The following is a 27,604-nucleotide window of genomic DNA, read 5'->3' as shown; positions in this document are numbered from 1 at the left end:
GAAAACATTTCCACCCTTCCCTCTATTTCCCCCACTCTGATTTCCATATTGTTGATTTTGCTATCCCTGACTCTGGTTTGGAGCATTTTGGTTTTGGCCTTGGTTTTGATTACCTCCGTTATTATGATGCTGCTGCATACTATTCCTATTTGGTCCATTCGCTCATGGGTGTCCTCTATGCTGTCTCCTCTGACCAGACCCATTTCTGTTCTGTAGATGCGGGCATTGCGCTCACCAATGTCCTTCCTCTTTACAATATGCACACTGATTCGGCCCCACTGTTCCCCCATGCATATTCGAACTACTCCTTACTTGAGCGTTCCCTCGCCCTCTATTATGTCCTACTACTTGCTGCATTAATACCCTTGTCTTTAGATTTACCCTATCCCTCTCTTCTTTTTCTTTTCCTGCAGTCACTCTGCGCTCATAATATTGGGCCATATGCCGTACTTCGCCCAACGTTTTTGCTTGCCATGCTCTCTCTGATGTCATTATTAGATCCTGAATTGGAAGTTTTAAACCCCTCACATATTTGTCAACAAATAACCTCTTCCCTGCTTCTGAACCCACATCCTGCCCGCTGAAGTCTGTGAATACTTCTTCAAATCTATTAAAATAATCTGTAGCCAACTCATCTTTGCCTTGTACACATGCAGTCAATTTGTCCCATTGGATTCTTTTCTCTGGAACAATTGTTTTTAACTTCTGTATTATACGTGCTGGTAATGCCGCCAGGTTCGGTCCTGGTGTTCCTCCAACCGCTTTATTTCTATCCTCTATCATCAACTCCGCCCATGTGGCGCCAAAGGCAGTTGTGTCATCTACCTTCCTTATTTGTTTCCATATATCTACTGGCAGGATCACCGGGAATATTAGGTCTATATCACCCATGCTAAGCACGGATAACTGTAGGCAGGACTCTACTTCCTTGTAAAACCCTGCAGGATTCTTTCTTATATCCGGAATTGTCTGCTTTATGTTGTTCACCTCTTGTCTGGAAAAGGGGACATGCACGTATTGGGTGGTGTAATGGGCTGGTGTTCCCTGCGCCGCTACATTGCCCGCTGCGGGAACCTCCACTTTGGGCACAAAGGTAGGTGGGACCTCTCTCATAGGAAATGCCCCACTTACCGTCCCTCCCCCTTCTCTTAGATGCAACAATATTCCCAGATCCAATGATGGGGCTGTTTCTCCTGTCCCTCGTTCTAATGCTCTCCTATATCCTGTCATTATTTAAGGCGGGCTGGCCTTATCGTTTTTTATATCTTTATCTAATAAATGTTCAACCATCGATTGTAGCGCTTTTCTTTTCATAGGCATGGAATATTCATCAAATATCTCGTGTATCTCCATTGTGGGAATACTAGGATCTGACATCCATCTAGAAGCTTCTCGCATACATACTTTTAACTTGTCGCCCCTTTGTACTGATGACATTGAATGTCGTCGCTGTATATATGGCTCTACAGTTTCCTTTCTATTTCTCCCGATATCTTTACTCCTGTACCCGGGTGCAGTAAACATTTCGGCATAGTCATTATCTAATTCATCTTTAAGCTCAAAAAGTCTATACACATGTTCTCTTACTTCTTCATCCCTCTCCCTAAAACGTGCTAATGCATTCAAATCTAACAATCGCTGCGGTGGTAATTTCCCAATTAGCTATTTCCATCTTTCCACCAAATATTCACCCATGCATTCCAACACTACCTGTCTTTCGTTGCTTCTACGAAAGTCATATATCGAAGCCAATGTTGCCGTCCCATCATTCCCGTCTATATACATCTCTGCCTGTTGCTGCAATTCCACCTTCCTTTCCTTGCTGATTGCGCTGCGGGTTACCCTCGTGCACTGCCGTTGGTCAGTCCCGCCTCTTGCCCCCGTGGTTTCAACTTCAACCCCGGGAGGAACGGACGGTACCGAGTCTGTATCTAAAGCGGGAGGTGCGGATGGGACAATGGGAACAGCGAGTGTCTGTTGTGGGCCTGGTTGGCTAGTGTGAAGTGTTAACTGCGCAGTCTGTGGCTGTGGGAGGGCTTGAGCTACCGAAGGGGGAGCTTGAGCTACGGGCGGGGTCTGGGCAATAGCTACTGATGTATCTGGTCTTACTTCTGATCTTGGGCCTTGTTTTGTATGGGTCAATATATTTTCTATCAATTCATCTGTCATGTGTAATTCTCATTGTGGGTATATATTTTCTATATTCAACTGGTCACGCCTGCCTGCCCTTCTTAGACACTCAGTCCACTCCTCCTCTTCTTTTTCTTTACCTCGCCTTTTGATTTATGCCTGCGCGCATGCTTTGCTCTGCTTTTAAATAGGAGCATTGCTTTGTTTCTCCAGTCTTTAATAGTTTCAAATGCTGTAGGACACGCTTTCTTTCTTATTAACACCCTTTCCAAGTTATCTATTCTCGCCATCTCAAAACTACCATTAATCGGCCACTGATGGTCTTGTTGCTTTCTGGTTTGCCTATGCCAAGTCTTCCAGAATATTATCGCACGCACTCCATACTTCACATACATCTCATACGCCGGCGTTCCCCCAGGTGGTACAATTTGGCCATTTTCCAAAGATTGTCTACCACAGCGGAAAAACCCTGCTAAGGTGGACAATACCCCAGGCATGTTTCAACCTTCCTCTTGGTTAATCAACCTTACCTAGGGCGTTTGATTTTGCAAAGTCAACTCTCAACCAATATCAGGATGCTTTGAATCGGAGAATGACTCACCTGATAAATCAAGTCGTCTGTATACTGACGCACCAAAGGACGTCGTGTCTGCGTTTCTTGGCTTCCACCTCATTTCGGGACCCTCGCCTCCTTGTTCTCTAGCCAGGCACGTCGATCAGGGATCAGATGTGTGCAGATCTGCAAAGGAGTCTCTCAACACTTTTACAGGGCGCCCGAACACCTCTTGATCCCGGCTTGATCGTCCCGTCCTCGCCGTTCTCTGCCTTTCTCAATTACAACGTTACGCGAAGGAACAAGTGGGGGAGGGTCCCTATTCGTGCGCCATCTTGAAAGGGGCCCCTAGGGGACCCTGACGTCTATGGAAACAAGGCGGGTCACCACACACGATAGAGACGCCAGACACGAGGTTGTATTCCCAAAGCTAGGGTTTTATTGCAAAGCAAAAGTCTCAGTTGGCCAACTCGGTCTCACGCCCCGCGACGTGTTTCTCTAGACCTCGAGGGATGCAAGAGAGTGAATTACGTACATCAGTTACATATATACAAAATGCATATAAAAAAATCAGCTATGACATGTATAACACCCCTCTTCATTGGGTTTCTTTGAACTTGGTGTGATGATGGACATCTCCGACCACCATGACACCTTCAAACATCTATTCTAGTAACAATTTGCAATTTGTGAGTGCGTAGGCATCTTTCGGTTATTGAATAGAACACGGCGCTTCTGTTCTTGGAAGCGAACTACATACAGGGGGGAGTTGCATTCCGGACCTTGCTATCTATCAGGTGCTATTCGTGTCCGTGCAGTGTAAGCGGAAAATATACTGCGAAGCAATAGGAACAGAAAGCAATGAGCAATGGTTAGGAAACAAAATGGCGATTCTTGTTACATCAAAATGGCCGTTCATTGGAAAACTCGAAAACCTATATTCTGTCGTATTGTGCATGAGACGGTTGGCCAACGGCCACCAAACTGCGTTTGCGGTCTCAAATTGGATTTCTAGACTGACACTTCGATTCCATCGATGATGCCAGCTCATTTAATGAAACTCCTCTGGTACCTACTTCCTCGCAATTGCCTAATTTAACCTATGGTGACGCACACAGCGGGGTAAATGCGGAAGTAATTGCTCAATTAGTAGGCTTATCCAATACTAGTAAGGACTGGTCATGGTTAGCTGCTTTACATAATACTCTAAACCTAGCAATGGATAACACTCCCCACTAACCAGCCCCTTACCTTATCAATTCTATCTTGGAATTTGTGTGGGTTTAGAAACTTAAATTCATGGTTTAGCAGTGTTCATGTAGGCATTGATTGTGGTATTATGTTATGCCAAGAAACTATGTGTGAGCACGATCTTTTGTTGCCTGGTTACACTGTCCACCAACTAAAAGCGAAACGCGGCCTAGCTGGTAGGCCGCATGGTGGTTTAGCAATATGCCTAAACACCAACTTGAATGTACTTGTGTTAGATGTTTTTAACGCATTAGCAACGCTGGCTGTATTGATAGTGCTCAAGGGCAAACAGTCGACTCCAATGCTTCTTGTATGTTTATATCACAATCCTGCAGCTCTTAAACTACCACTTGCTTTTCAAGAGCTAGATACCCTGTTTGATGAAGTTTTATCAGCATATCCTACTTGTGATATAGTTTTAGGAGGGGATTTCAATGCATATTGTTTCAAACCTAAATTTAATAGTGTGTTCTGTGAGGCCACCCAGCAAGCTGTATATAGAGGGCAGTTGTGGAAGGAGTATCTGGAATCCTGGGAACTCGATATTCTCCCTTTTGGGATCAGCGATGGTTGTCATACATGGAGGAGAGGAGGCAGCTCCACCTGTATTGATTACTTTGCTGTATCTCAGGGCCTGCAGTATATATCCAGCAACATTGAAATCCATGATCCTGGCTGCAGTGACCATTATATGATTCATTTGAATCTGGAAGTAGATGTGCCAGTATTACTTAAGGACCAGCAGCAGTTGTTGCTTGAAGGGGATAGACCTGGATTGTCAATTCGATGGTCCACTAATCTCTGTGACAAGGCAAACGATATGATCTCTGCATGCCTTGTGCACTACTTTAGTACTCACCATAAGCAAGCCTTGCCAAATCATGAACTCGACGGCTTATCCAGAGTCATAACTGAGGTAATAAATTCCCTGCGGCTAAATACTACTTACCATTCTATAGGAATCATCACTCCAAGCTCTAACACAATTCTTGAAGCTAAGAGAACTAAAACCAGGGCGCTCCGCGAACTTCGCAAAAACTCTCCCACTAGGGGGGATTTTGCGATGGAAAAGAAAAGGGTTCTGAACACCTATCGAAACAAATGTAGAAATCACAAACACTTTATTCACAACCAGACAAACCAACAAATGTTTAGTACACTCTGCCACAGGGATAGACGATCTACATGGGCCTTGCTTAGGGCTGGTACTACTGTACTCCCGACTAATCAGTCTTCTATGATCTCTGCACATGTCTGGAAGATATTCTTTGAAAACAAATTCTCTCTCCCTCCAGTTTTTGCAAAAATCGAGTTTAAATGGGCCAATTTAGCCACTTCGTCCTTCTCTCCATGGTCAGTGTGCAATATAGAAAATATGATAATTGGACTAAAATACTCAAAAGCAGCGGGCCCGGATGGGATTCCTCCCTGTGTTCTCAAACGGCAGCCAGCTATGTGGGCTCAGATCTTCAAACAACTGTTTGATAACATCCTCCTAAGCGCTGACATCCCCCCTTCTTGGCTAAACTCTATCATTGTACCGATATACAAAAAAGGTGTAAGATCTGATCCCGGTAACTTTCGACCTATTGCGCTAATTGATACTGCTGCGAATGTTTTTGCTAGTTTTCTTTTGGGAGAACTACAAGTAGTGATTGGGCAGCTTGGGATACTGTCCAGGTACCAAATTGGTTTTCGGGCAAGGATGGGCACTGCCCTTAATGCAACAATAATGGCGCATCTGCTAGCGAAAACCAAAATACGGAATTCCGGTCCCTTGTACATGGCATCAATCGACCTAACATCTGCGTTTGATTGCGTCATACGTACACTGCTTTGGAAGAAAATGGCTGCCATGAATATTCCTGAGTACATTATACAGTTGATATCCAAGCTTCATACAAATACCACCTACCTTGTGAGAGTGAACAATGAAGGTGCAACAACAAATCCGATAAGGATTGAGGTTGGTGTAAAGCAGGGATGCAACCTAGCGGCCACGCATTTCAATCTCTACTTATGTGGCATCAATGACATTTGGAACAATCAGATTTCTTACCCGGCAAGGCTTGGTCATTTAAAAATACAATGGCTAGCTTTTGCCGACGACATAGTCATCTTCGATCGTACTCCTAAAGGCCTCCAAATTAAACTAGATTTGTTTGCTTCCTACTGCCAAAACCACAATCTAAAATGTAATGTAGAAAAATTGCATATTGTGGTTTTTAGGAATTTCAAGAGAAAACGTACTACTCAAAATTGGAAAATTGAAAACTTTCCCATAACCATAGTACCTGCCATTCACTATCTTGGTTACAAAATAACTGATTCCAACTCCTTGGAAATGTGGAAAGAGGTACTGAACAAGAAAGTGGCTCCTCTTTCCACTCAAATGCGGATGGTTTATATCAAGTTCTGCAAATTCTCATTGTTGCCACTACTGCAATTTTATATATTGAAAGTGGAATCTGTGCTCCTCTTCGCTTTGGACATGTGTCTTGTGAATATTAACAGCTTTCTTGACCAACTACAAGGTCGTATATGGAAGGGGGCATTGCGTTTGGCTAGATCTACTCCCAATATTATAATAAGGCATGAATTCGGTCTCACTGCTTTGTCTGCACGCTATAACTGGCGGTTATTGTCTAACTTTGCTAGAATGCTATACCCGCCAGACAATTGCTTATATAAAGATCTTGGACAACTAATAATTGCCTCTGAACGATCTTCCATCACAGTTTGCTATGCACAAATGGTCCATTTACTAGACGAAATCGCACTCAAACCAGCTGATCTGGAATTTAGACCAAATTATGTTAAGCTGCGTATTCTTGAGCATGATTGGTGTAAAACGTTAAGTGGAATAGCTGAACTTAAGGGTTATAAGGAAGCTGCGCTTTTCAGCACTCCAAGACGTCCACATAAACCTTACGTAATTCAATTTCCTTGCAATAAAGCTAGGGAAGTTTACTTTAGGGATGCAGGTTCTGCAATGATGGATCTATCATCGAAACTCTGAAACATCTAGTGATATTTTGTCCACATTTTGAGGCAACGCGTATATTAACAATTGACACAGATGGTGTAGGTTCTGAGGCTAATAGGGAATGGCTTTGGATAGCCTGCATGTGGGGGACCAGAATGTGTCTTATATCGTCCCTGTGCAGACTTTTAACAATCATAAACCAAGAACTTGAGACTAGGTATCAAAATATCAAGGGGGTGGATTAGCATTTGTTGTAACTACCACATTAAGTGTACTGTTTGCTCCTCAGCAAGCGCCAAATTGTTTGTTGCTTTGTCTGCTTTGTGATTGTACGCTCTTATTTTTTATATATGCTCTTCCATACAGGATGGGCTACGCCCATGTTACCCTGCAGTTCTCACAAAATCCTAAATCCCTGTCATCGCCAGTCACTCATCCATCCTATTTTAGGATTATTCGAGAATCTCAGCTATCAAGCATTGTGGCAACAACAGATAGGAACTCATAAGGGAACGGTCCCAATTAATTTTGGTGAGTTCTATTTTTTTTCCCACCTGGACACAGACAATTAGGTGCCACCACACGCTTTCTACTATTTGAATACCCATTACAGGGACCCATATGGTGTTGGATTGACATCTACTAATGCTTCTCACGTTATTATTTTCAATCTCACTGGGCATTGCATTGCGCGACTCACGCATGATTTATACCTTGGTTTTTCACAATTCGTGTTTATCACCACCTACCTGGAATCCTTGGTATTGGGAATCACCAATGCACATACCAGCCCTGTATCTACTCTCACAGAATTGCCTAAACTGCATTCACAATGTGCATGTCGCATTGCTAAACATCCAGTTAGTTTTCTACACAATGACTCATTGCTAAGAATACCTCCTTTGTTTCCCCGCATCTGCTCCTGCCTGCGCCTGGATACCCCCAAAATTGCTTTAATCTGGGTATGTATACCCTTCTTGTTATATTCTCAATGTTCTGATATTAATACTGAACAAATGTCTATTGGGTAACTTTGGGGGACATTTAACCCCGACATATGATTTTCTTTTTCACAACTTGCCACTTTTATGATTTATGTTATGATTTTCAATTTTGTTTAATTGTTTTGCATAATGTTTAATGTTTTTTTCATAATGTATTAATTATGACTGCTTACAAACAGCCTTGAGGATGACCTATTGATCGAAACACATGTCGACTAAGACCACATTAAAGAACACCATTGGATGGCAGCTCTTGCTTATTTTGAAGACATTTTGAGAGTATCTAAAATAAGGATTTGACTATTTAAATATTTAGTCCTTTGTGCAGTGTAATTGCACAAACCATACTCTCAATGCATCTGTAGTATCATTCTGTCCCCCCTCTTTTTTCTGAAAAGAGCTCCTCATCTGTCACCTGAGTCAATCTGCATCCTTCTGCCTCTGCAATTATTGCCCCCATGCTCCTCCCTGGTCATCTACTGCATGCACTGCGATCCGATCCTGTCGTACCACAATCCCTTCAACTTTTACAGCCACTGCCATTCCTTCTTCTTCATCTGATGGTGTTTCTGGTCTGAATAGGTACTCACCTGGTCCTCTCCATACCTTCCCTGCAATCCCTGGTAACCATGCAAGGGCCATGTTTGTACCGTATTGAAATAGTTCAGGGTCTACTGGCTCCCCCTCTGTACTGTTTCCCACAATATGCCTGAACAAGTTGTCTCACTGTAAGCATGTGTATCCCTGGCGTTGAGCATACTATGCCTTTGTCTGTGAATGAGATGGTCATGATGAGTCTGCTCATTATGTCTCAACCTAATATAGTTACATGTGCATGTTTTGAGTAGAGTAAGGGTAGTGACAGATTGTGCTCCCCGATAGATAAGGAGATGTTATCGGTAAATGGAACCACCTCTTGAGCCCCAGAGAATAATTGTGTGTTCATGGCGCCTGACAATGCAAATGTCCCTTCTCATATGCATGATCTGGTCGCCCCAGTGTCAACAAGAAAGGAAAACGTTTTGTCACCTATAGTCACCCTTATGCGAGGTTCCTCCGCAGGGTTAGGTGTGACCGACAGGATGGAACACAGCAAGTTCGTCTGTGGGCTGTCCTATTGGGGAAAGAAGGATAGTCTGTTCCGTGTGTAGGGGTTGTTTCCTACTTTAGTGACCCCTCCTATCTTCTGAATTGGTACTGTTGCTGCCGTGTCCATGGGCTCCGGGGAATGGGCATGTACTTGTGCTAACTGCTGCGTTGGTATTGTTCCTTGCGGCACCATCATCTAAGGTGGTGGTGCTGTTGTTGGAGGTGCCTGTTGATGTTGTGTCTGCTGGATTAGTTATGTCTGCTGCTGCATGTTTTGCATCGGTCCATGTTGCTGTGTGTCTGGGATGTAGTAGCCATTCTGCCCTCCTTGATACCTTTGTTCTCCCCATCCTTGCTGGATCCCCCTGTTCCTGTATGCTCAGGAAATGTGTCCTAATTGTCCACAAGCCCAGCACTGCAGGGGCTTCCTTGCCTGCCACGGGAATCCCGCTTCTCCTCCCCCCTAGCCCGTGTTGCATTTGCTGTGTGTAGCCCCGGAACCCTCCTACATATTGGTGTGATGGGGTCTGAACCCTCGTCTCCTTTGGAAGCCCCCCCCTGAAACCCCGAGGGTAACCGCCTCTCCTTATGTACCCTCTTCCCATGGGTGATGCATTTGTCGGCTGTGGTTGAAGCTGCATGTGTGGTTGAGAGGTCATAGCTTGTGTCTGTGGACCGGGGCCCGTTATTAGTGCTCCTTCTAGTGCGTACTTGGACAATTTCTTCTGTACTAGCTTAGCTTCATCTGCCTTTCTCACTTCTGCCTTCTGTTTCATTTTTTGTTGCCATAACCTGCAATGGTGTACTATGGTGAGTTGTATTTCCGGCCATGCCTTCGCTTCCATCCCTACCAATTTTTTCATGTTTGTCTGTTCTGGTAACCCCTGCAGTAAGATATGATAAAATATTACAATCATTTTGTCCCACGACTCTCGAGTTTCGATGCGCCAAAGCTGTTGAATCTCCTGAATGTAATTAACAGGATCCTCATCGTCACGCATCTTGCGTGACGTGATGGCCTCTATGTCTGATGTGTCTGGGAATTGTGTCCATAATGCCTGCCATAGTGCTGCCCTACAGTTTGCGAATGTTCGCCCCGTCATGTACTGTATTCCGGATAGTCACCCCAGGGAATCCTGCCCTCTTCCAGATGTCATCAGCAGCGTCACCCAGTATGGATACTAGTAGTCCCTTGACATCACCTACTGCTAACCGGTGGCCTTCCGTTAACTTTTCCATTTCATAAATCCATTTCCCTGCACTCCCGCTTAGCAGGGTAACCTGCATTTTATATTTTCCTTGTCGGTGTTTTTCCATGGCACGTACTGTGGTCGCGTCCCTCCCCTCTCCAGCCACGGCAGTAGTGAGTATGTGGCCCTCTGTTCCGTTGTTCGCCTGTACTGCCTTATTTGAATAGGTCCCCTCTCGTCTTCTACCTCTGCACTTATATCTATGGGTCCTATTGGGTGCGCCTGTTGTGATGTACTACGAGGCCCTGTCACTCGCCCTCTGGAGCAGGAATGTCCGCTTGATTGTGTGATTGTCGCCCCGTCTCTCTTATGCCCAGGGAGGTCTCTAAGGGTACTGCTGTAGAGGGGGGGTCCTCCTCTGGTGTGTCTTGTGCCGGTCCGTCATGCGTGGTGTGATGATTGGAATGCTCGCGTACGATTTCTTCCGCGGCGGTAGCTTTGGAAGGTAGGCCTTTTTCGTGATAACGCGCAGCATGTGATTTAAACGCTTGCGTGTTATGCTTTCCTCCGTGGCGGCACCTTAATCGTGAAAGTTTGCTTTGATTGGAAGCGTATGATGTGGGTTGCCGATGCTTGCGTGGGTAGCTGGTCATGCTGCATGGGCCCGCCTCGAGTATTTCGACAATCTCACCGAGTGTAGGGCTTCAGGAGTCTTGACCGCGGAAGCGGCGAGCGCACTTTAGTTGATCCTCGTCGCCATTGTTAGCTCTTCAGTTATATGACACTGGATTCAGAAGGAGGCAAGCTGCAGTAATGTGACACCATGCAATAAATCACAGGGACTTGTGAGGCACGTCTAAACTGTATTTAATCTTGCAATGAAACTGAACTCTTGACGGTAACCCCGCCTCTTATTTAACACGTGGGGCGCAGTCCACCAGAACAAGTGAAATAGAAAGGAGACTTGGCTCCTTCCCAAGTATTAACGGTGATGACAGGAAGTGGGACTTGACAGTGATGGGACAAGGGCACTGTGATTGGTGGACTATTACGGTTTAGGTCTATTTGATCCAAAAGAAATGTACTTTTCCGATTTGACCTAATTCTATGTCAAGACCGGAGGCTCGGATTATGCTTTCTCCAAACTTTACTGTTCAGCAGCAAAGAAAACACAAACATGAAAAAAGATACAAAAAACTATAAAAACTACAATAACCATGAAGTTTTTGAGTTTTGTAGTCCATGTCCATAGGTCCTCAAACTGACCATGTGATTCCAGTAACCAATCAAAACCAAGTCCTCCTATAAAACCTCTTGTCCTCTTTCTATTCCTCCTCTTTCTTTGCTGCTCGGCAGCGAGTTAAGTACTTTTCTATTTTATTCTGTGAAGCGTTTGTGTGGGTGTAAATTGTTGAGTTTGTGAAGCTCGTTTGACGAGCGAGTGTTTATACATCAGGCAGAGCATATCCGCTACGGGGAGTCGGCTCTAGGGAGTTGCGGCCGCGACGGGGCTGGTGCACCGGCGGCTGCAGCTCCTCCGATCTATCACAGAGGGCACTGCATAACGGAAGGGAGAGCGCGACGGGACCGCGTAGTTCCGGCGCTCTCGCCTTCGTTGTCACTCTATATTCGAGTTGTTTGGAGGTCTTCAAGAGTGGTGTTTCCTACGGTCATATATATACTTACCTATACGATCCTAAACAGCACGCATCGTACGAACGTAGCGTCCTGTTCGAGTGGTCTACAGCGTGTCATGATCTCTGCTTCCAAAAGGGCAGGGTTTTCCCAACTCCCTTGGAAGCAGATTCATAACCCAGGTTCCGAGTGCAAACCAGTCCCAATTGGGACCTTTTGGACCCAGTCCTGGCGCCAGTGGCACCAGGCTCATAAATATGCCCAGTCCCAGCGCTGGAAGCACCGGGCTCATAATGCTTGGGTGGACTTACCTGCAGCAGACCTTGCTGCTTACTTGCCTGCCAGTTGAGCCTCTGATCCTCTTCTGTTTGGAACTACTTTTCCTGTTGGGTGGGGCAGGAGCCACTCCCTAGATTCAGAACACTGGAACTCTTCTGGAAAGCAGGAACTCTTTTCTTACCTAGGCGTGGCTGTGGAAGGAGACACCTAAGCACTACAGGAGGCTATTTAAACCACACCCGATGGATGAATCTTGCTTTGCGTTATTCTGCATCCTCTGCAGCAGAACGCTCATCGTGTCTTCTGCATCTGATCCTGGGCCTAAGGAAAAAGGCTTACCATCCTGAATCCAGTCTTCAGCAACACCTATAAAGACAAGAAAGAACAGGTTAGCATTATGGTCTTCAGTGACAGCTCTTCACTTACCTGGTCCATCGGCTGTCACCAACGCCTCGCGCTGCATTCCGGCATCTGAAGGACAAAAGCTTACCAACTCTTTGCGCGCTCCGGAGGCCTTCGGCGCTGCATCCCACATCTGAAAGACAAAACAAGGTGCGTTTAAAGACATTGGGGAACTTTAATACTCACGTGCCATTACTCCTTTCCACATCTAACCCAGTGGGTATTCCGGCACCCTGCAGCCGCTCCGAACTTGTACCTGCAAAATAAAAAGAGAGTTAGAGCGCATCATGAAGCAGGCAACTAGCGCTTACTTACGTGCTTCCAGGCGCTTCTATTCATCACACGGGCTCCATCTTCAACTCACTTCAGCCCGTCATCCGCCATCGCCGGAACCCTGCAAAACAAGAAACATCATTACTAAAGACTTTAAAGACATTAGAATTACTCGAAACTTACCGTTCGTGCAGTAAACGACGGACAGCAGTCCTCTGAAGTCAAGAGGCCTGCTCCCCTTATCCAGTGAAGAAACTGGTTACAGCACCCTGCCCCGAGGCAGATGGAGAGCACAGCGTTCACTTACCTAAGGTGAGAGCGTTAACCTTTGGGGTTCTACAGGTGAAGAGAAAGGGAAGAAGAGAGAGACATTCAATAACCCAGTTCCTTAATCCCATATTTTCTATCTGCAGACATCTTACCCTTCGAGTCAAACATACAGTGCACAGAGGTCCAGCCCAAAGAGCCAGCCGTGTGTTACACATCACCTTTGAAGATACGGTATACGCCCAGTCAAGACCGGCGCCTCTACGGGAATCAGGTGAGCGTTACAGAACGCAAAGCCTACCACAAAACTCCCGTCCAGGCGCTATGGAAACCTCGGATACCGACCAGCTAGCCCAGTTGCTTGTGGAACTAAGGGCAGAAGTGCATGCAGCCCGTCAGGAAACAAACGCTCTAAGAAGGGAACTGATTATTTCCAATGAGCGAACAGATGATCTCGCTAGACAATTGCTACAGTCACAAGCCGGACAGACCCCGTTACCCGCAACTGGGGGAAATCTTCCTTCTACATCCTCTATGAATCCAGTGCAGATCAACCTACCTGGGAATGTACCTCTGGCTCCGCCCGAACGATTTTCTGGTGACCCAAAGAGGTTTGCAGTATTTATCAATCAGCGCCGGTTGCATTTCTTATGCCGGCCAGCAGCCTTTCCAACTAATCAAGCTAAAGTAGCTTTCGTGCTTTCGTACCTTAGTGGCAATGCGGCAGACTGGTCGATCCCTCTAGTAAATCAAGATGATCCGGTCCTCCATGATTTTCAAGCTTTTCAGCTCAGTATGGAAAAACTGTTCGCAAGACATTCACAGGGGCAGGCCTTGGACAATGAGCTTCTTTCGTTGCGACAAGGTAATCAAGACCTTTTGGCTTATATTGCGTCTTTCAACAGACTGATAGTGGAAACTCAATGGCCTGAGGACAAAAGGATTACGCTGTTTTATAGAGGTCTACGTGGAGAGCTCAAAGATGTGTTAGCCCAAGTAGTGAATCCCCCACAAGATTGTTCGGACTATATAGACTTAGTCGTTCAAATAGATCACAGACTGCAGAACAGGAAGGCCGATCGTTCCAAGTTTGATGCTCGAGTATTTTCCAAACCGCCAACTCCTTCCAAAGGAGTAGACTCCGGGGAACCCATGCAAAGAGGGGGTCTGAAAGGTCCTCTAACACAAAAGGAGCGGGAAAGGAGAAAACAGTTGCAATTATGCCTCTATTGCGGAAACTCAGGGCACTTTCTTCGAGACTGTCCGGTGAAACCTGCCAAGAAGGCAGTAGGAGCTGCAGTTACCAAAGTTACAAACTCTGAGCAGGGAAACGACCTCGCCCGACAAGAATAGAGGTCCTCTTGCCGAGCGTGAAAACCAGTTCCGTGACCTCGCATTTCGTGATACCTATGGTCCTCATTAGCCCTGATAATCCGGATCGATTACATGCAATTGAAGCTTACGTCGACAGCGGTGCCATCGGCAATTATGTGGATCATGAAATGGTTTTGAGGATGAATCTAACTCTTTGTCCCAAGGCTGTAAAGGACGTCATTACTACGGTGGATGGTACGGAGATAGCCTCCGGGCCAGTAACGCATACCACTCAAGAGGTGACGCTAGTAAGTCAAAATGGACACCATGAGAAGATCGTGTTCGATGTGATCAAGGCCCCTCAGTTTCAGATTATTCTAGGAATACCTTGGTTAGAGAAACACAATCCTCTGATCGATAGGCGAGCAAGAACGGTCCAGTTTCCAGAATGTGTCTCTACTTGTCACCCTCCACCTGGTGTCGCACTGGCAGCAATTTCTTCAGAGACTCCCCAGTTACCTCCCGAATACCTAGAATACCAAGATGTTTTCCGGAAGGATCAGGCTAACTCTCTACCTCCTCATAGGTCTTATGACTGCCAGATAGACCTGATACCTGGATCTACTCCTCCTTGTAGTAGAATTTATTCCCTCACTGAGCCTGAGAACCTTCACCTTCGACAATACCTGGATCAATACATGGCAAATGGGTTTATTCGTCCTTCCAAGTCCCCTGCTTCTTCAGCTTTGTTCTTCGTTCCAAAAAAGGAAGGAGACCTTAGAACTTGTATAGATTATCGCTCCCTGAACCAGATCACCGTTAAGAATAGATATCCGTTACCTTTGATCCCTGAACTCCTGGACCAAGTCAGAAAAGCATGCATATATACAAAGCTGGATCTTAGAGGAGCTTACCACTTGGTACGAGTAAAAGAGGGCGATGAATGGAAGACGGCCTTCCGCACCAAGTATGGGCTATTTGAATATCAGGTCATGCCCTTCGGACTTTGCAATGCCCCGGCCGCCTTTCAATATTTTATGAACGATGTCCTCAGAGAGCTCATAGATGTGTGTGTTGTTGTTTACATTGACGACATCCTCGTTTATTCTTCATCGGAATCTGAACATCGGAAACACGTGAAAATGGTCCTCAAAAGATTGCGTCAACACAAACTTTTCGCTAAGTTGGAAAAATGTGTTTTCAACGTGACTGAAGTTGAATTCTTGGGATTCATATTATCACCTGGCGGAGTGCGTATGGATTCAAAGAAGGTCGATGCAGTTCTCAAATGGCCATCACCATCCTCCGTGAAAGGTGTGCAAAGCATGTTAGGCTTCGCTAACCTTTACCGCAGGTTTATCCCCGAATTCTCTCGAATAGTCCAGCCCATCACTGCCTTGTTAAAGAAAAACAAACGTTTTGAATGGTCTACCGAGGCGGAACAAGCTTTCCAGGATTTGAAGACTAAATGTATCTCTGCACCAATCTTAAAACACCCTCGCCCCGAACTCCCCTACATCGTGGAAACTGATGCTTCAAGCCTTGCCATGGGGGCAGTTCTATCACAAAAGGACCCGGTAACCAATCAGTTGCATCCCGTGGCATTTTGGTCCCGCAAATTCTCGCCTCCTGAAATCAATTACACGATTACTGACAAGGAACTTCTGGCTATCAAGTCTGCCTTTAAGGCTTGGCGGCATTATCTGCTGGGGGCCCGACACACCGTTACTGTGATTACGGATCACCGAAACCTGCAATATTTGAAAACCGCAAAAGCCCAATCCTCTAGACAACTCCGTTGGGCATTATTCTTTGCCGAGTTTGACTTCATAATTACCTATCGACCTGGTACAAAGAACGGTAAAGCTGATGCCCTTTCTCGGATGGGAGTGGAAGAACACTTGATCAACCCTACACCTGTACCAATCATTCCCGAACAAAGAATTCTGGGTGTAATCGCCACAGAATCCATAGAGGAAGTTAAGGATAAAGCCAGGCAACTTGTAACTCCAGCAGACATACAGAATTGGCATCTGCAGGGAAAGGACTTTGCAGTAAAGGACAACTTATTGTATTTCCAAGAACGATTATACCTACCCAGCACAGATTTACAGAAAAAGGTAATCTCTTGTTATCACGATTCTTTAATGGAAGGACATCCCGGTATGGCCAAGACCTCAGAAAAGATCAAGCGCTACTTCTGGTGGCCGTCTTGGAAAAAAGATATCAGAGACTTTATAATGTCCTGTGGAGTATGCGCCCAAAACAAGAGTCAAAAGGAAAGACCAGCAGGCCTCTTACGCCCTATTGACATCCCACCTCGCCCTTGGCATACGCTTTCTATGGACTTCATCACCGATCTACCTCCATGCTCCGGATACAATACGATTCTAGTAATCGTGGACTTATTCTCCAAGATGGCGCATTTCATTCCGCTCAAAGGCTTGCCAACAGCAGCAACTCTGGCCCGAGAATTTCTCAAAAACATCGTCCGACTGCACGGTTTTCCTTCGGTTCTAATTTCGGATCGAGGTAGTCAATTTATTTCTCATTTTTGGCGAAGTTGCTGTCGGTCGGCTCAAATTGATGTGAGACTATCGACCAGTCACCACCCTCAGACCGACGGACAAACCGAGAGGACCAATCAAACTCTCAAACAGTATTTACGCTGCATGCTGCAACAAACTGAAAAAACTTAGAAAGACATCCTACAATAACTCTGTCCATTCGGGAACTGGGAAAACCCAGTTTTTTCTTTTGTACGGCAGTCACCCTCGAACCTCGGAGTTGGATCCCCTCCAAGATCTTGAAACACCAGCAGTAGACTACCTGCATTCTACAATCACCCAAGCCTTTAAGGAAGCTGTTTCTCACCTTCAAAGGGCTAAAGAACAATACAAGAAAGGAGCAGATCAACATCGGAAGGAAGCCCTTCAATATCAAGTAGGGGATCAAGTCTGGTTATCCACCAAATATCTACCTCTAAAAGGGCCATGCACATTCAACCCAAGATACCTTGGTCCCTATTCCATCACTACCATAGTAAACCCAGTAGCGGTCAAGTTGGACTTGCCCCCGCACATGAAGATACATCCGGTCTTCCACGTCTCTCTATTAAAACCCGTGCAACCTCAAACCCGACTAACTAAATCTCCAAAACCTATCCTAGTTGATGGAGAACTCGAGTTTGAAGTCAAAAGCATTCTGGACTCCAAGATCTCCAAATCTAAACTATTTTACCTAATTGACTGGAAAGGCTACGGCCCCCAAGAGAGATCCTGGGAACCTGCTGAATATGTCCACGCTCCTCGCCTAATCAAAAGATTTCACCGAACATTTCCTGACAAGCCAAAACCCCCGAAGAAGCCCGGTTTGGGAGGGGCCTTGAGGGGGGGTACTGTCATGATCTCTGCTTCCAAAAGGGCAGGGTTTTCCCAACTCCCTTGGAAGCAGATTCATAACCCAGGTTCCGAGTGCAAACCAGTCCCAATTGGGACCTTTTGGACCCAGTCCTGGCGCCAGTGGCACCAGGCTCATAAATATGCCCAGTCCCAGCGCTGGAAGCACCGGGCTCATAATGCTTGGGTGGACTTACCTGCAGCAGACCTTGCTGCTTACTTGCCTGCCAGTTGAGCCTCTGATCCTCTTCTGTTTGGAACTACTTTTCCTGTTGGGTGGGGCAGGAGCCACTCCCTAGATTCAGAACACTGGAACTCTTCTGGAAAGCAGGAACTCTTTTCTTACCTAGGCGTGGCTGTGGAAGGAGACACCTAAGCACTACAGGAGGCTATTTAAACCACACCCGATGGATGAATCTTGCTTTGCGTTATTCTGCATCCTCTGCAGCAGAACGCTCATCGTGTCTTCTGCATCTGATCCTGGGCCTAAGGAAAAAGGCTTACCATCCTGAATCCAGTCTTCAGCAACACCTATAAAGACAAGAAAGAACAGGTTAGCATTACGGTCTTCAGTGACAGCTCTTCACTTACCTGGTCCATCGGCTGTCACCAACGCCTCGCGCTGCATTCCGGCATCTGAAGGACAAAAGCTTACCAACTCTTCGCGCGCTCCGGAGGCCTTCGGCGCTGCATCCCACATCTGAAAGACAAAACAAGGTGCGTTTAAAGACATTGGGGAACTTTAATACTCACGTGCCATTACTCCTTTCCACATCTAACCCAGTGGGTATTCCGGCACCCTGCAGCCGCTCCGAACTTGTACCTGCAAAATAAAAAGACAGTTAGAGCGCATCGTGAAGCAGGCAACTAGCGCTTACTTACGTGCTTCCAGGCGCTTCTATTCATCACACGGGCTCCATCTTCAACTCACTTCAGCCCGTCATCCGCCATCGCCGGAACCCTGCAAAACAAGAAACATCATTACTAAAGACTTTAAAGACATTAGAATTACTCGAAACTTACCGTTCGTGCAGTAAACGACGGACAGCAGTCCTCTGAAGTCAAGAGGCCTGCTCCCCTTATCCAGTGAAGAAACTGGTTACAGCACCCTGCCCCGAGGCAGATGGAGAGCACAGCGTTCACTTACCTAAGGTGAGAGCGTTAACCTTTGGGGTTCTACAGGAGAAGAGAAAGGGAAGAAGAGAGAGACATTCAATAACCCAGTTCCTTAATCCCATATTTTCTATCTGCAGGCATCTTACCCTTCGAGTCAAACATACAGTGCACAGAGGTCCAGCCCAAAGAGCCAGCCGTGTGTTACACATCACCTTTGAAGATACGGTATACGCCCAGTCAAGACCGGCACCTCTACGGGAATCAGGTGAGCGTTACACAGCGCCCCTGCAGGCTGTCAGCTGATACCGCACCCTCTTTTTACGGGCACAGTCCCAGGTAAAACCTGCGATTTAACACTTGTCATTATTGATGACATAAACAGAACCAGGGGGAAATAACTTACTATTTGGTTTTTTCTCTGTACTGAGAGAGTTGGGAGACCCCTGGTATATATATTTATATATACATATATAAATATTCATAACTTTCAATTCCTCATAACTCCCCAGGGACTGAGAATAATGGTTCCTCCAGTGATGAGGGGAAGGCTAGTGTTAGCCAAAAGAGGAGCCACACAGCCATGACTGATGTCTTACACAAAGCCCTGGGGGCTTCATTGGGACATGATCCTCAGCAAAGAGCGCTGATGGAGGATTGGCTCTGTTTTTCTCAGGGCCTGGAGGAGGTCAAGAGCCTTAAGGCTCGTATGAAATCAAAAGGGGGCAGTAAATCAGCCCGCAGGGTGGAGGAAGCCCACACCCCTCCGGGCACGCCACCAGGAAAGAAAGGTGGAAAAAGGAAGAGGAAAGGCAAGGCGGTGCCTAGCAGGGGACAAGAATCATCTCAGACCTCAGATGAGAGTGAGAATGAGTGGGAGGAGGAGTACCCAGAAGAGGAGGAAGTCCTATCTATATCCTCTTCAGATGTGGAAAGCCATGAGGCGTTAAAGAAAAGAAAGAAGGATGAGGCAGAGGAGGACGGTGCAGATGAGGAGGATTTCGATCCGGAAGCACTGATCCATCCCAGATCATCAGAATGGGAACCCCCCAAAAGAATTGCGGCATATTTAAAGAAACGCCTGAGGGCGCTGTAGCCAAAGAGGCTAGAAGCAAGATGAGGGCGGAATGCCCCAGACCACTCCTCCCAGAAGGTGCGGCCGATACACCTGTAATTGATGATAAAATGATAACCTTTATGAGTAAATTCACGAAAGATGTGAGGAAAGGCCTTGATAGATCCTGGCGATCATGTCAGGATAAGATTCTTGATATGACGGGACCCCTCACAAAGATCCTCCAGATGGAAGAAGAGGCAAAAGTGAAAGGGGAGCCGATAGATCCGGCTATTCTTGTAGGATGGGCCCAAAGGGCGATATGCATGTTGGGCAATGCTAATCATGCCATAACCACCGAAAGGAGGAGATCCTTGTTGGTTAAAATCGACCCAAAATTGAGTGAATTAGCCTCCTCGGAATCAGCCTCTTCGGCAAAGGGAAAGTTATTTGGAGATTCCTTTATCAAGGAACTCAGCAAATTTGTGAATTCTTACGCAGCCTTGGATAAGGCGCAAGCCTCTCTTAAGAGAGTTTTCGGGAGGCAAATTTTTGGACGGGCCAGCAGAGGTAGGGGTCGCTCGGCTGGTTGGTTCCAATACAACCGATCCTTCCAAGACAGAGCGAATTGGCGCGAACAAGAAGAGCGCAGACATACACCTTTCTTCCCATCGAGGAGTAGGAGAAGAGGCAGGATCTGGCGAGGGGAGCGTCAGCAGAATAACACAGGTGAGATTACCATACCTACTTCCTATGACCCCAGAGGTAGGGGGGAGGAGTGCGCAATTTTTGGAAAATTGGTTGAACATTTCAGGGGATCCCTGGGTACTTCAGACGGCTCAAGGTTTTTATATAGATTTTATAGAAACTCCATATCAGAAAGAACCGCCAAAATGTTTAGAAATGAGCAGAGAAGACAAGGTCTTACTGGAAAAAGAATTACAGGGTTTGGAAAACAAAAGAGCTATTCGACCCGCTGCAGGTCAGGTAGGAGGTTACATAAGCAATATGTTCATAGTAAAAGGAAGACACAAGACGAGACCGATCATAAATCTGAGAGGTCTAAACAGTTATGTAGTGTACAGGCATTTCAAAATGGAAGGGATACATCTGTTGAGGGATACCTTCATTCAGGGAGATTGGTTAGCCAGAATAGATTTGAAAGACACATATCTGACTATTCCCATAGCAGAGGAGCACTGCAGATTTCTGAGGTTCAGATGGGAGAGAACAATTTGGGAATTTTGATGTCTGCCTTTCGGCCTGGCATCGGCACCTTGGTGTTTCACAAAAATGATGAAACCCGTAATATCTCATCTCAGAGTTCAGGGGATAAGACTAATAATTTATCTAGACGACATATGTCTGATGTGTCAGGAGAAGGAAATGTTAATAGAGCAGATTCAGATAACAATAGAGGTGTTGGAGAGTTTGGGATTCCTGATAAATTGGGAGAAATCCAGTATAGCACTGGTTCAGTCAATAGAGTTTCTGGGTTTCATAGTGGACTCGATTCAGGGAACTCTCAGTTTACCCATTCACAAGGTGAACGATATCAAGAAACAGTTGAGACATACCCTAGCGAAGGGAGAGATGTCGTTGAGGGACATCGCGAGATTGGTGGGCCGGCTAGCGGCATCAATTCAACCGATTTTTCCAGGACCTCTGCATTACAGGGCACTCCAGAGGTTGACGATATCTCACCTCAGGAGGGGCGTTTCTTACGAATCAAAAGTGAATATTTCACAGGAGGTGAGAGAGGAGTTAGAATGGTGGCTCATTCATATGGATGCATGGAACGGGAGAGCCATATTTGGTTCATCCCCGGACCTTATTATCGAATCCGACGCCAGCAGATGGGGCTGGGGAGCCCGATGCGGGAACCTGTCCACAGGAGGCAGGTGGTCGGACCAGGAGACCAGACTGCACATAAACTGCCTGGAGTTGTTGGCGGGGTCTTTTGCAGTGAGATGCTGGACCCAAGAGAAAGCACATTGTTGCGTTCTGTTAAAGATGGACAATGTCTCCGCAGTCGGGTACATCAACAGACTGGGGGGGGACGAGGTGCAGGTTATTGGCGGATCTGGTGAAGGATTTTTGGGAACTCTGTCTAGAGAGAAGAGTTTCGGTGACGGCGGAATATCTGCCGGGCCAGATGAACGAAGAGGCCGATTGGAACTCGAGATACCTCAGAGACGCCAGCAATTGGAAGCTGGACGAGGTAGCGTTCCAGGAAATTATGACACGATGGGGTCCTTGTCAGGTCGATCTGTTTGCATCGAGGTTAAACAAACAGCTTCCTCGGTTCTTCAGCTGGAGACCGGACCCGGAAGCAGAGGCGACAGATGCCTTCCTTCAATCCTGGGAACACCAGAAGAATTACGCGTTTCCTCCTTTTTCAATGATAGCGAGGACGCTGGCACAGGTGAGACGTCAAAAAGCATGCATAATTATAATTACGCCGGACTGGAAGGGGCAGGCGTGGTTTCCCAGTCTACTGGAACTGACATATCACAACCCAGTAGTTCTACCTGACACAGAATTTATTATTTGAGATCCCAGAGAACACAGTCATCCGCTAGTGAGGTCAGGGGGACTCAGACTAATAGCGTGGGCGATTTCAGGAGAGCTTGGGCTAGGCCAGGACTATCGAATGAGGCTGAGAACATTATTAACGAATCCTGGGCCCCTGGGACTCACAAGGCTTATAGATCAGCTTGGGATAGATGGAATAGCTGGTGTGGGGAAAGGAATATTCATCCCGATAGAGTGGATGTAGTGCACGTGGTTAATTTTTTAGCTCAGATGGCAGCGCAGGGGAAGGCTTACAGGACTATCAACACAGCCAGGTCTGCGATATCTGCCGGGCTCCCTAGAGTAGAGGGCGCAGCGATTGGTGAACATCCTTTGATCTGTAGATTGTTTAAGGGAGTAATGATGTTAAAACCCCCTAGCGTTAAGTATTATCAGTTGTGGGATGTAGATAAAGTCTTGAAACTATTTTTATCTTGGCCGGATAATCAAGAGTTGTCACGGAAAGCGATTCCAGGCAAATTAGCTATGCTCTTATGTCTTTTAGCATTCAAAAGATCCTCTGATGTTAGGGCTCTGGAGGTTAACAGGAAGAGTATAGGTCCGAACGGAGTGACTTTTCTTATAACAAAGAGGACCAAAACAGGTTTGAGATCTATTTCCTATGAATCGTTCCCAACTCAACCAAAGTGATGTCCAGTTAGATGCTTAGCGGCATATGAAGAGATGACGAGGGAAGTTAGACCCCCGGGAGAGTCACAACTGTTGATAGCAATTTGTAGACCTTATAGAGCGATTACACCGGCCACTATAGCTAGATGACTTAGATGGGTGATGGTACAAGCCGGCATAGATGTTGAGAAATATGGCGCCCACTCCTCTAGAGGAGCGATGGCTACTAAAGCATATAATATAGGAGCCAGAGTAGAAGATATTATGAGGGCTGCAGATTGGTCGAATGAATCGACTTTTAAAACCTTTTATTTTAAGCCCATGGAAAGTGTGACATCGGTAATGGTAAGTAAGCTTTGAACAAGCATAATCCGAGCCTCCGGTCTTGACATAGAATTCAGATTTTCAACACATTCGTTTCTGAAAGTCATAATTCTATTAAAGACACGGAGGCGAAGGATTATCCCACCCTATCAATCGTATGAATGTAGAAAGTGATATATCATGTTTATGTGTTATGCATACTGCTTATGAGAAATATTTGTGTGCTTTATTGAAGATCTAATTTACTGTACCTATGTATACGACTGTCCCACCCAATTTTGTATTCGGTCTATAGTCACCTTTCTAATTTATGTTTCTATAAGAGGGACAATGGACAACAAGCAATCCGGGATATGAATTAGGATGCAGAGGGAAGTTCAACTAAGCACTGAACACAACCTCGCAGGATCAAAGAAAGAGGAAGAATAGAAAGAGGACAAGAGGTTTTATATGAGGACTTGGTTTTGATTGGTTACTGGAATCACATGGTCAGTTTGCAGACCTACGACATGGACTACAAAACTCAAAAACTTCATGGTTATTGTAGTTTTTATAGTTTTTTGTATCTTTTTTCATGTTTGTGTTTTCTTTGCTGCTGAACAGTAAAGTTTGGAGAAAGCATAATCCTTCGTCTCCGTGTCTTTAATAAAATTATGACTTTCAGAAACGAATGTGTTGAAAATCTGAATTCTTTTTTTTGTTTTTTTATTTGAAAATGTGGGGGGAGACCTCCCACACGCCATACTTTCCCCGCCCTTAACCTATTCCCTTACCCAACACCACATATATATTAAATTAAAATTAACCGAAATTACTAAAGAATTAAAACCAAAAAATGCAGTCAATTCGGAAAAAGGTCAATTGTGCCACGATCAAGTATGTTAATATCGCACTTGACATGCCTGAGGGCATAGAGTTTTGAGTTTAAAGACTACATTGTCAGTGAAATTGTAGTTCTTTTCTTAAAATACTGTTGAGTGTTTATTGCTATAAATGCTGCTCGAGCTTTCAGTAAAGAAGGAGAAAGCATAATGCTTCCCCTCTGTGTCTTTAATAGAATGATGACTTTCCTGCGCTAGTATGGACAATCCTTTTTTATTATTTTCGTGCATATACTTTGGGCTGTTTTCCGTGCAATAAAAGTGTTTATTCTAAAATGTTCTTCTGGCGACAGTAAGGCGAGTAGTCATTCTAAGATGGCCGCCACGTTGCTGGTGGAAGTTATATATTGAAGCATTAGGAACAGTATAATGCAATACTAGGTCTTTATTGGCATGAAGGTTACATTTTCTTCAGTAGTGATCACTTGGTTTTCTATTTTTTCGGCAAGTCAGTGTTATTTCTTTGGTTTAGTGCTGGGTGCCATCACTGCCAGATCGAAACAAACCGAAAAGGGTTAAACGTCATGTGCCTGTTTTGATTTATATAGTGTAAACCGTAAGGAAACTATTCAGGCATTTTTTACATGGAAAATGTGTAATTCCAAAGCGTGGACCTGTTTATACGTCTCTCTCTGTCTTTTATGACATCGCAGGCTAGCCTCCTTTTCTATCTTTTGATTGGATGACCATTGTGGCCTGCGCAAGCGTGTTAGGCCACCCGGATCCACCATCTTGTGCTGAATACTGTCCTCTGATGTTCCCGGCTCTATTGTAGTCAGCTTTTCTCTGTTCGCATAGACCCACGGCTTCAGGCGCTCCTGGTTTGGTTTCTCCCTAATGTACGTTCCTCGGAGGCTCAGAGGAGGATGTTCCCAAACTCCCCCAAGCTGGGCCGTGCCCCGTTCCCAATGCCGGCCGGCGACTTCCTGGGTAAACTGCCCTTGTCGCTGGGCCCAGCCATCCTTGCCCAACACCAAAAGCAGATTATGGATCTGAAGAACGCCAGGTGAGAGCTCTGGATTTTTTGTGAGAGGGCTGTGGAAACCCCGAGAATTTATGTGGAGAGCATGGAAGTTATTTGGGTGCGAAGCAAGTGGCGCAAAGTAAACAATCTGATGTGTGCCTCTAGCTATATACTATTAATACAATCTATGGCGTTTCTAGAAAAACATATTAGTGGAGGTGTGTGAATAAACGGAACTGGTGGGACACGGGTACGAACCAAAAATGTCCACCGGTTTCATTTGGTTTATGTAAGTATATAACATGGCGTTATGTACCTTAAGAATAAGTTGAATACAAAAAAAGGTCTTCAAGTTACGTTTGCAGCCTGGCGTGCAAAGAGGCCCGCAAATAAAGTTTAAGTTATAAAGGGCAAAAAAACAACATCGAAATATAGTGCACCTTAGGAATTGAGAGGGGCGTGGTTGATGGGGTCTTTTTCAAGTAACTTATGTAGGCAGTTGATGAAATTCAAATTTTGATCTCGAAAGATGGAAAATAAGAAAACCGGAGTCGAAGGGCTATATGTGCTGGCGCTTTCTAGCAACATTAGAATTAGTTGCACAAGGGTTGTGCAATGTCCCCAGGATGATGTGCTCAGGAAGCCTTTGAAATATGGAGGCCAGAATTGTCAGGTAGCGTTTTTATGTGCCCACTTACAAATCCCAGGTATGTAATCGAGAAATACCAAGCCAACTGTCAGAAGTGACTGAGTTAAGTATTTTCTCTAAAAAGGTGCGAGGAAAAAAGTTAAACGCTGTGTGTCTTTAAAATCAGACCTGAAAATAATGTGCAGAGATCTAACAAAGGATTAGTTTACGAAGTCCCACAAAATTCTTCTTCAGCGGGTACAGTATGAAAAATAGGAAATTCGGGCAACCAGAATGGAAATTGGGAAGAAGAAAGTGAAAGCCATCCTACAAGAGCCATATGTGCATGGACTCGCCATAAGTGAACTAAAGAATGCGGGTGGTGGAGAGCTGATGAGTTGGCATAATTTAACTGCCTTGATAACTTGACTCAATGCCTGAGGCGAGTATAGACGATATGCAATATAAAGAATACATGTGTGGGCAAAATAAACTTAAGACCTGGCGCAAGACCTGTTGATATCTCCCCCCCCAACCTAGCACTTCACTCCTGAAACACAAGGCATTGGGACCTATAAGACACTACATTTGAAAGTTCCATATGAGAATACAACTTGGACCTTAGCAAGTGGTACGAAAATGAGATTTATGTGGATATTTTATGATCCTGGCGTGATGTGAATATGGTTTTAAGACACCCTAAAAGAATATAGTTTGACCCATTCAGATGAATTTCTTTTTTTTAAATAGTACTCTGCCTCCTTGGTACCTGATATCATGTAGTATATTACCCGACCATTTATGGCATGACAGATAGCGGGGGGAGGTGGGGGGCATCCTGCTTCCAGATTGAAAGGATAATACATTCCTGGTGGCTCTTTCGGGAGTGCCTTTCTTACCTGCAGATAGATGCATTTTATAACTTTGACCAGTTCTTAGCCATATTGCAGCACAGCATAAACCATCATCTGGACATTGCCTTGGCAGAGCCTTTGGTTAATGCATTGGTCTGCCAGTGTGGGTTTCATGCAGGCTTAATCTTGTAACCCGGTTTGCAGTTACTCTCGTGCTCAGAGAAAGTAGTAGTGTGACTGTTTTCTTTCCACCGCCACGCTGATTTGGGGTGACAAGGGCAACGTGGCTTTTGCTAAATATTCAGTACCTCATAGAACTCGTGTATCAATTTTTCCATGAAGTGTGTTCCGTGGTCACTGCTAATACTCATTGACGCTACTTTGAAACGATGAATACAGTTGCTTATCAATGCCTTTACTACAGCCCGTTTGTCGGCTTTATGGGTTGGTTACACCCCATTTTTGAAAACACGACCACAACAAGCACTTACTCGAAGCCTGCCACTTTTAGCAGTGGGATGAAATTACACTGTGATAGGGCAAAGGGGGCCATGAAGTGGGGTGCAGTCCCCGCTCCACATTTATGTCTTTGCCGCCGTTCTGTTGGGGATTAATAATTGGCAACTTAACTAGCCAGACTAAAAAAACTAGGACCTGACTACTCCTCTTTTATAATTGATGGCAACACTATTAAAGTTGGCCATGAGGTAAGAACTCTAGGCTTCTATCTCAATTCAAACCTCACATTTGTCAAACAAGTTAATTCGTTAGCATCCTCCACGTGTAAACTTAACCTTTCCTCTCTGACACT

General features: G+C 45.4%; 1 protein-coding gene across 1 annotated transcript in view; it reads left to right on the top strand.

Moving 5' to 3' along the window:
• The first annotated feature begins 24,989 nt into the window (after positions 1-24,989).
• Positions 24,990-27,604, top strand: part of TENT2 (terminal nucleotidyltransferase 2) — a 1,145,598-nt gene continuing 1,142,983 nt past the window's right edge. Inside the window, exon 1 of the mRNA XM_069627408.1 lies at positions 24,990-25,353. Within this exon, the coding sequence (XP_069483509.1) occupies positions 25,214-25,353 (140 nt within the window). The 5' untranslated portion in view covers positions 24,990-25,213. The remainder of the gene's footprint in view (positions 25,354-27,604) is intronic.

Source organism: Ambystoma mexicanum, chromosome 6p (assembly GCF_040938575.1).
Source record: "Ambystoma mexicanum isolate Mex_15411 chromosome 6p, UKY_AmexF1_1, whole genome shotgun sequence".
In the NCBI taxonomy this organism is placed as follows: domain Eukaryota; kingdom Metazoa; phylum Chordata; class Amphibia; order Caudata; family Ambystomatidae; genus Ambystoma; species Ambystoma mexicanum.
This window is presented reverse-complemented; position numbering and strand designations above follow the sequence as displayed.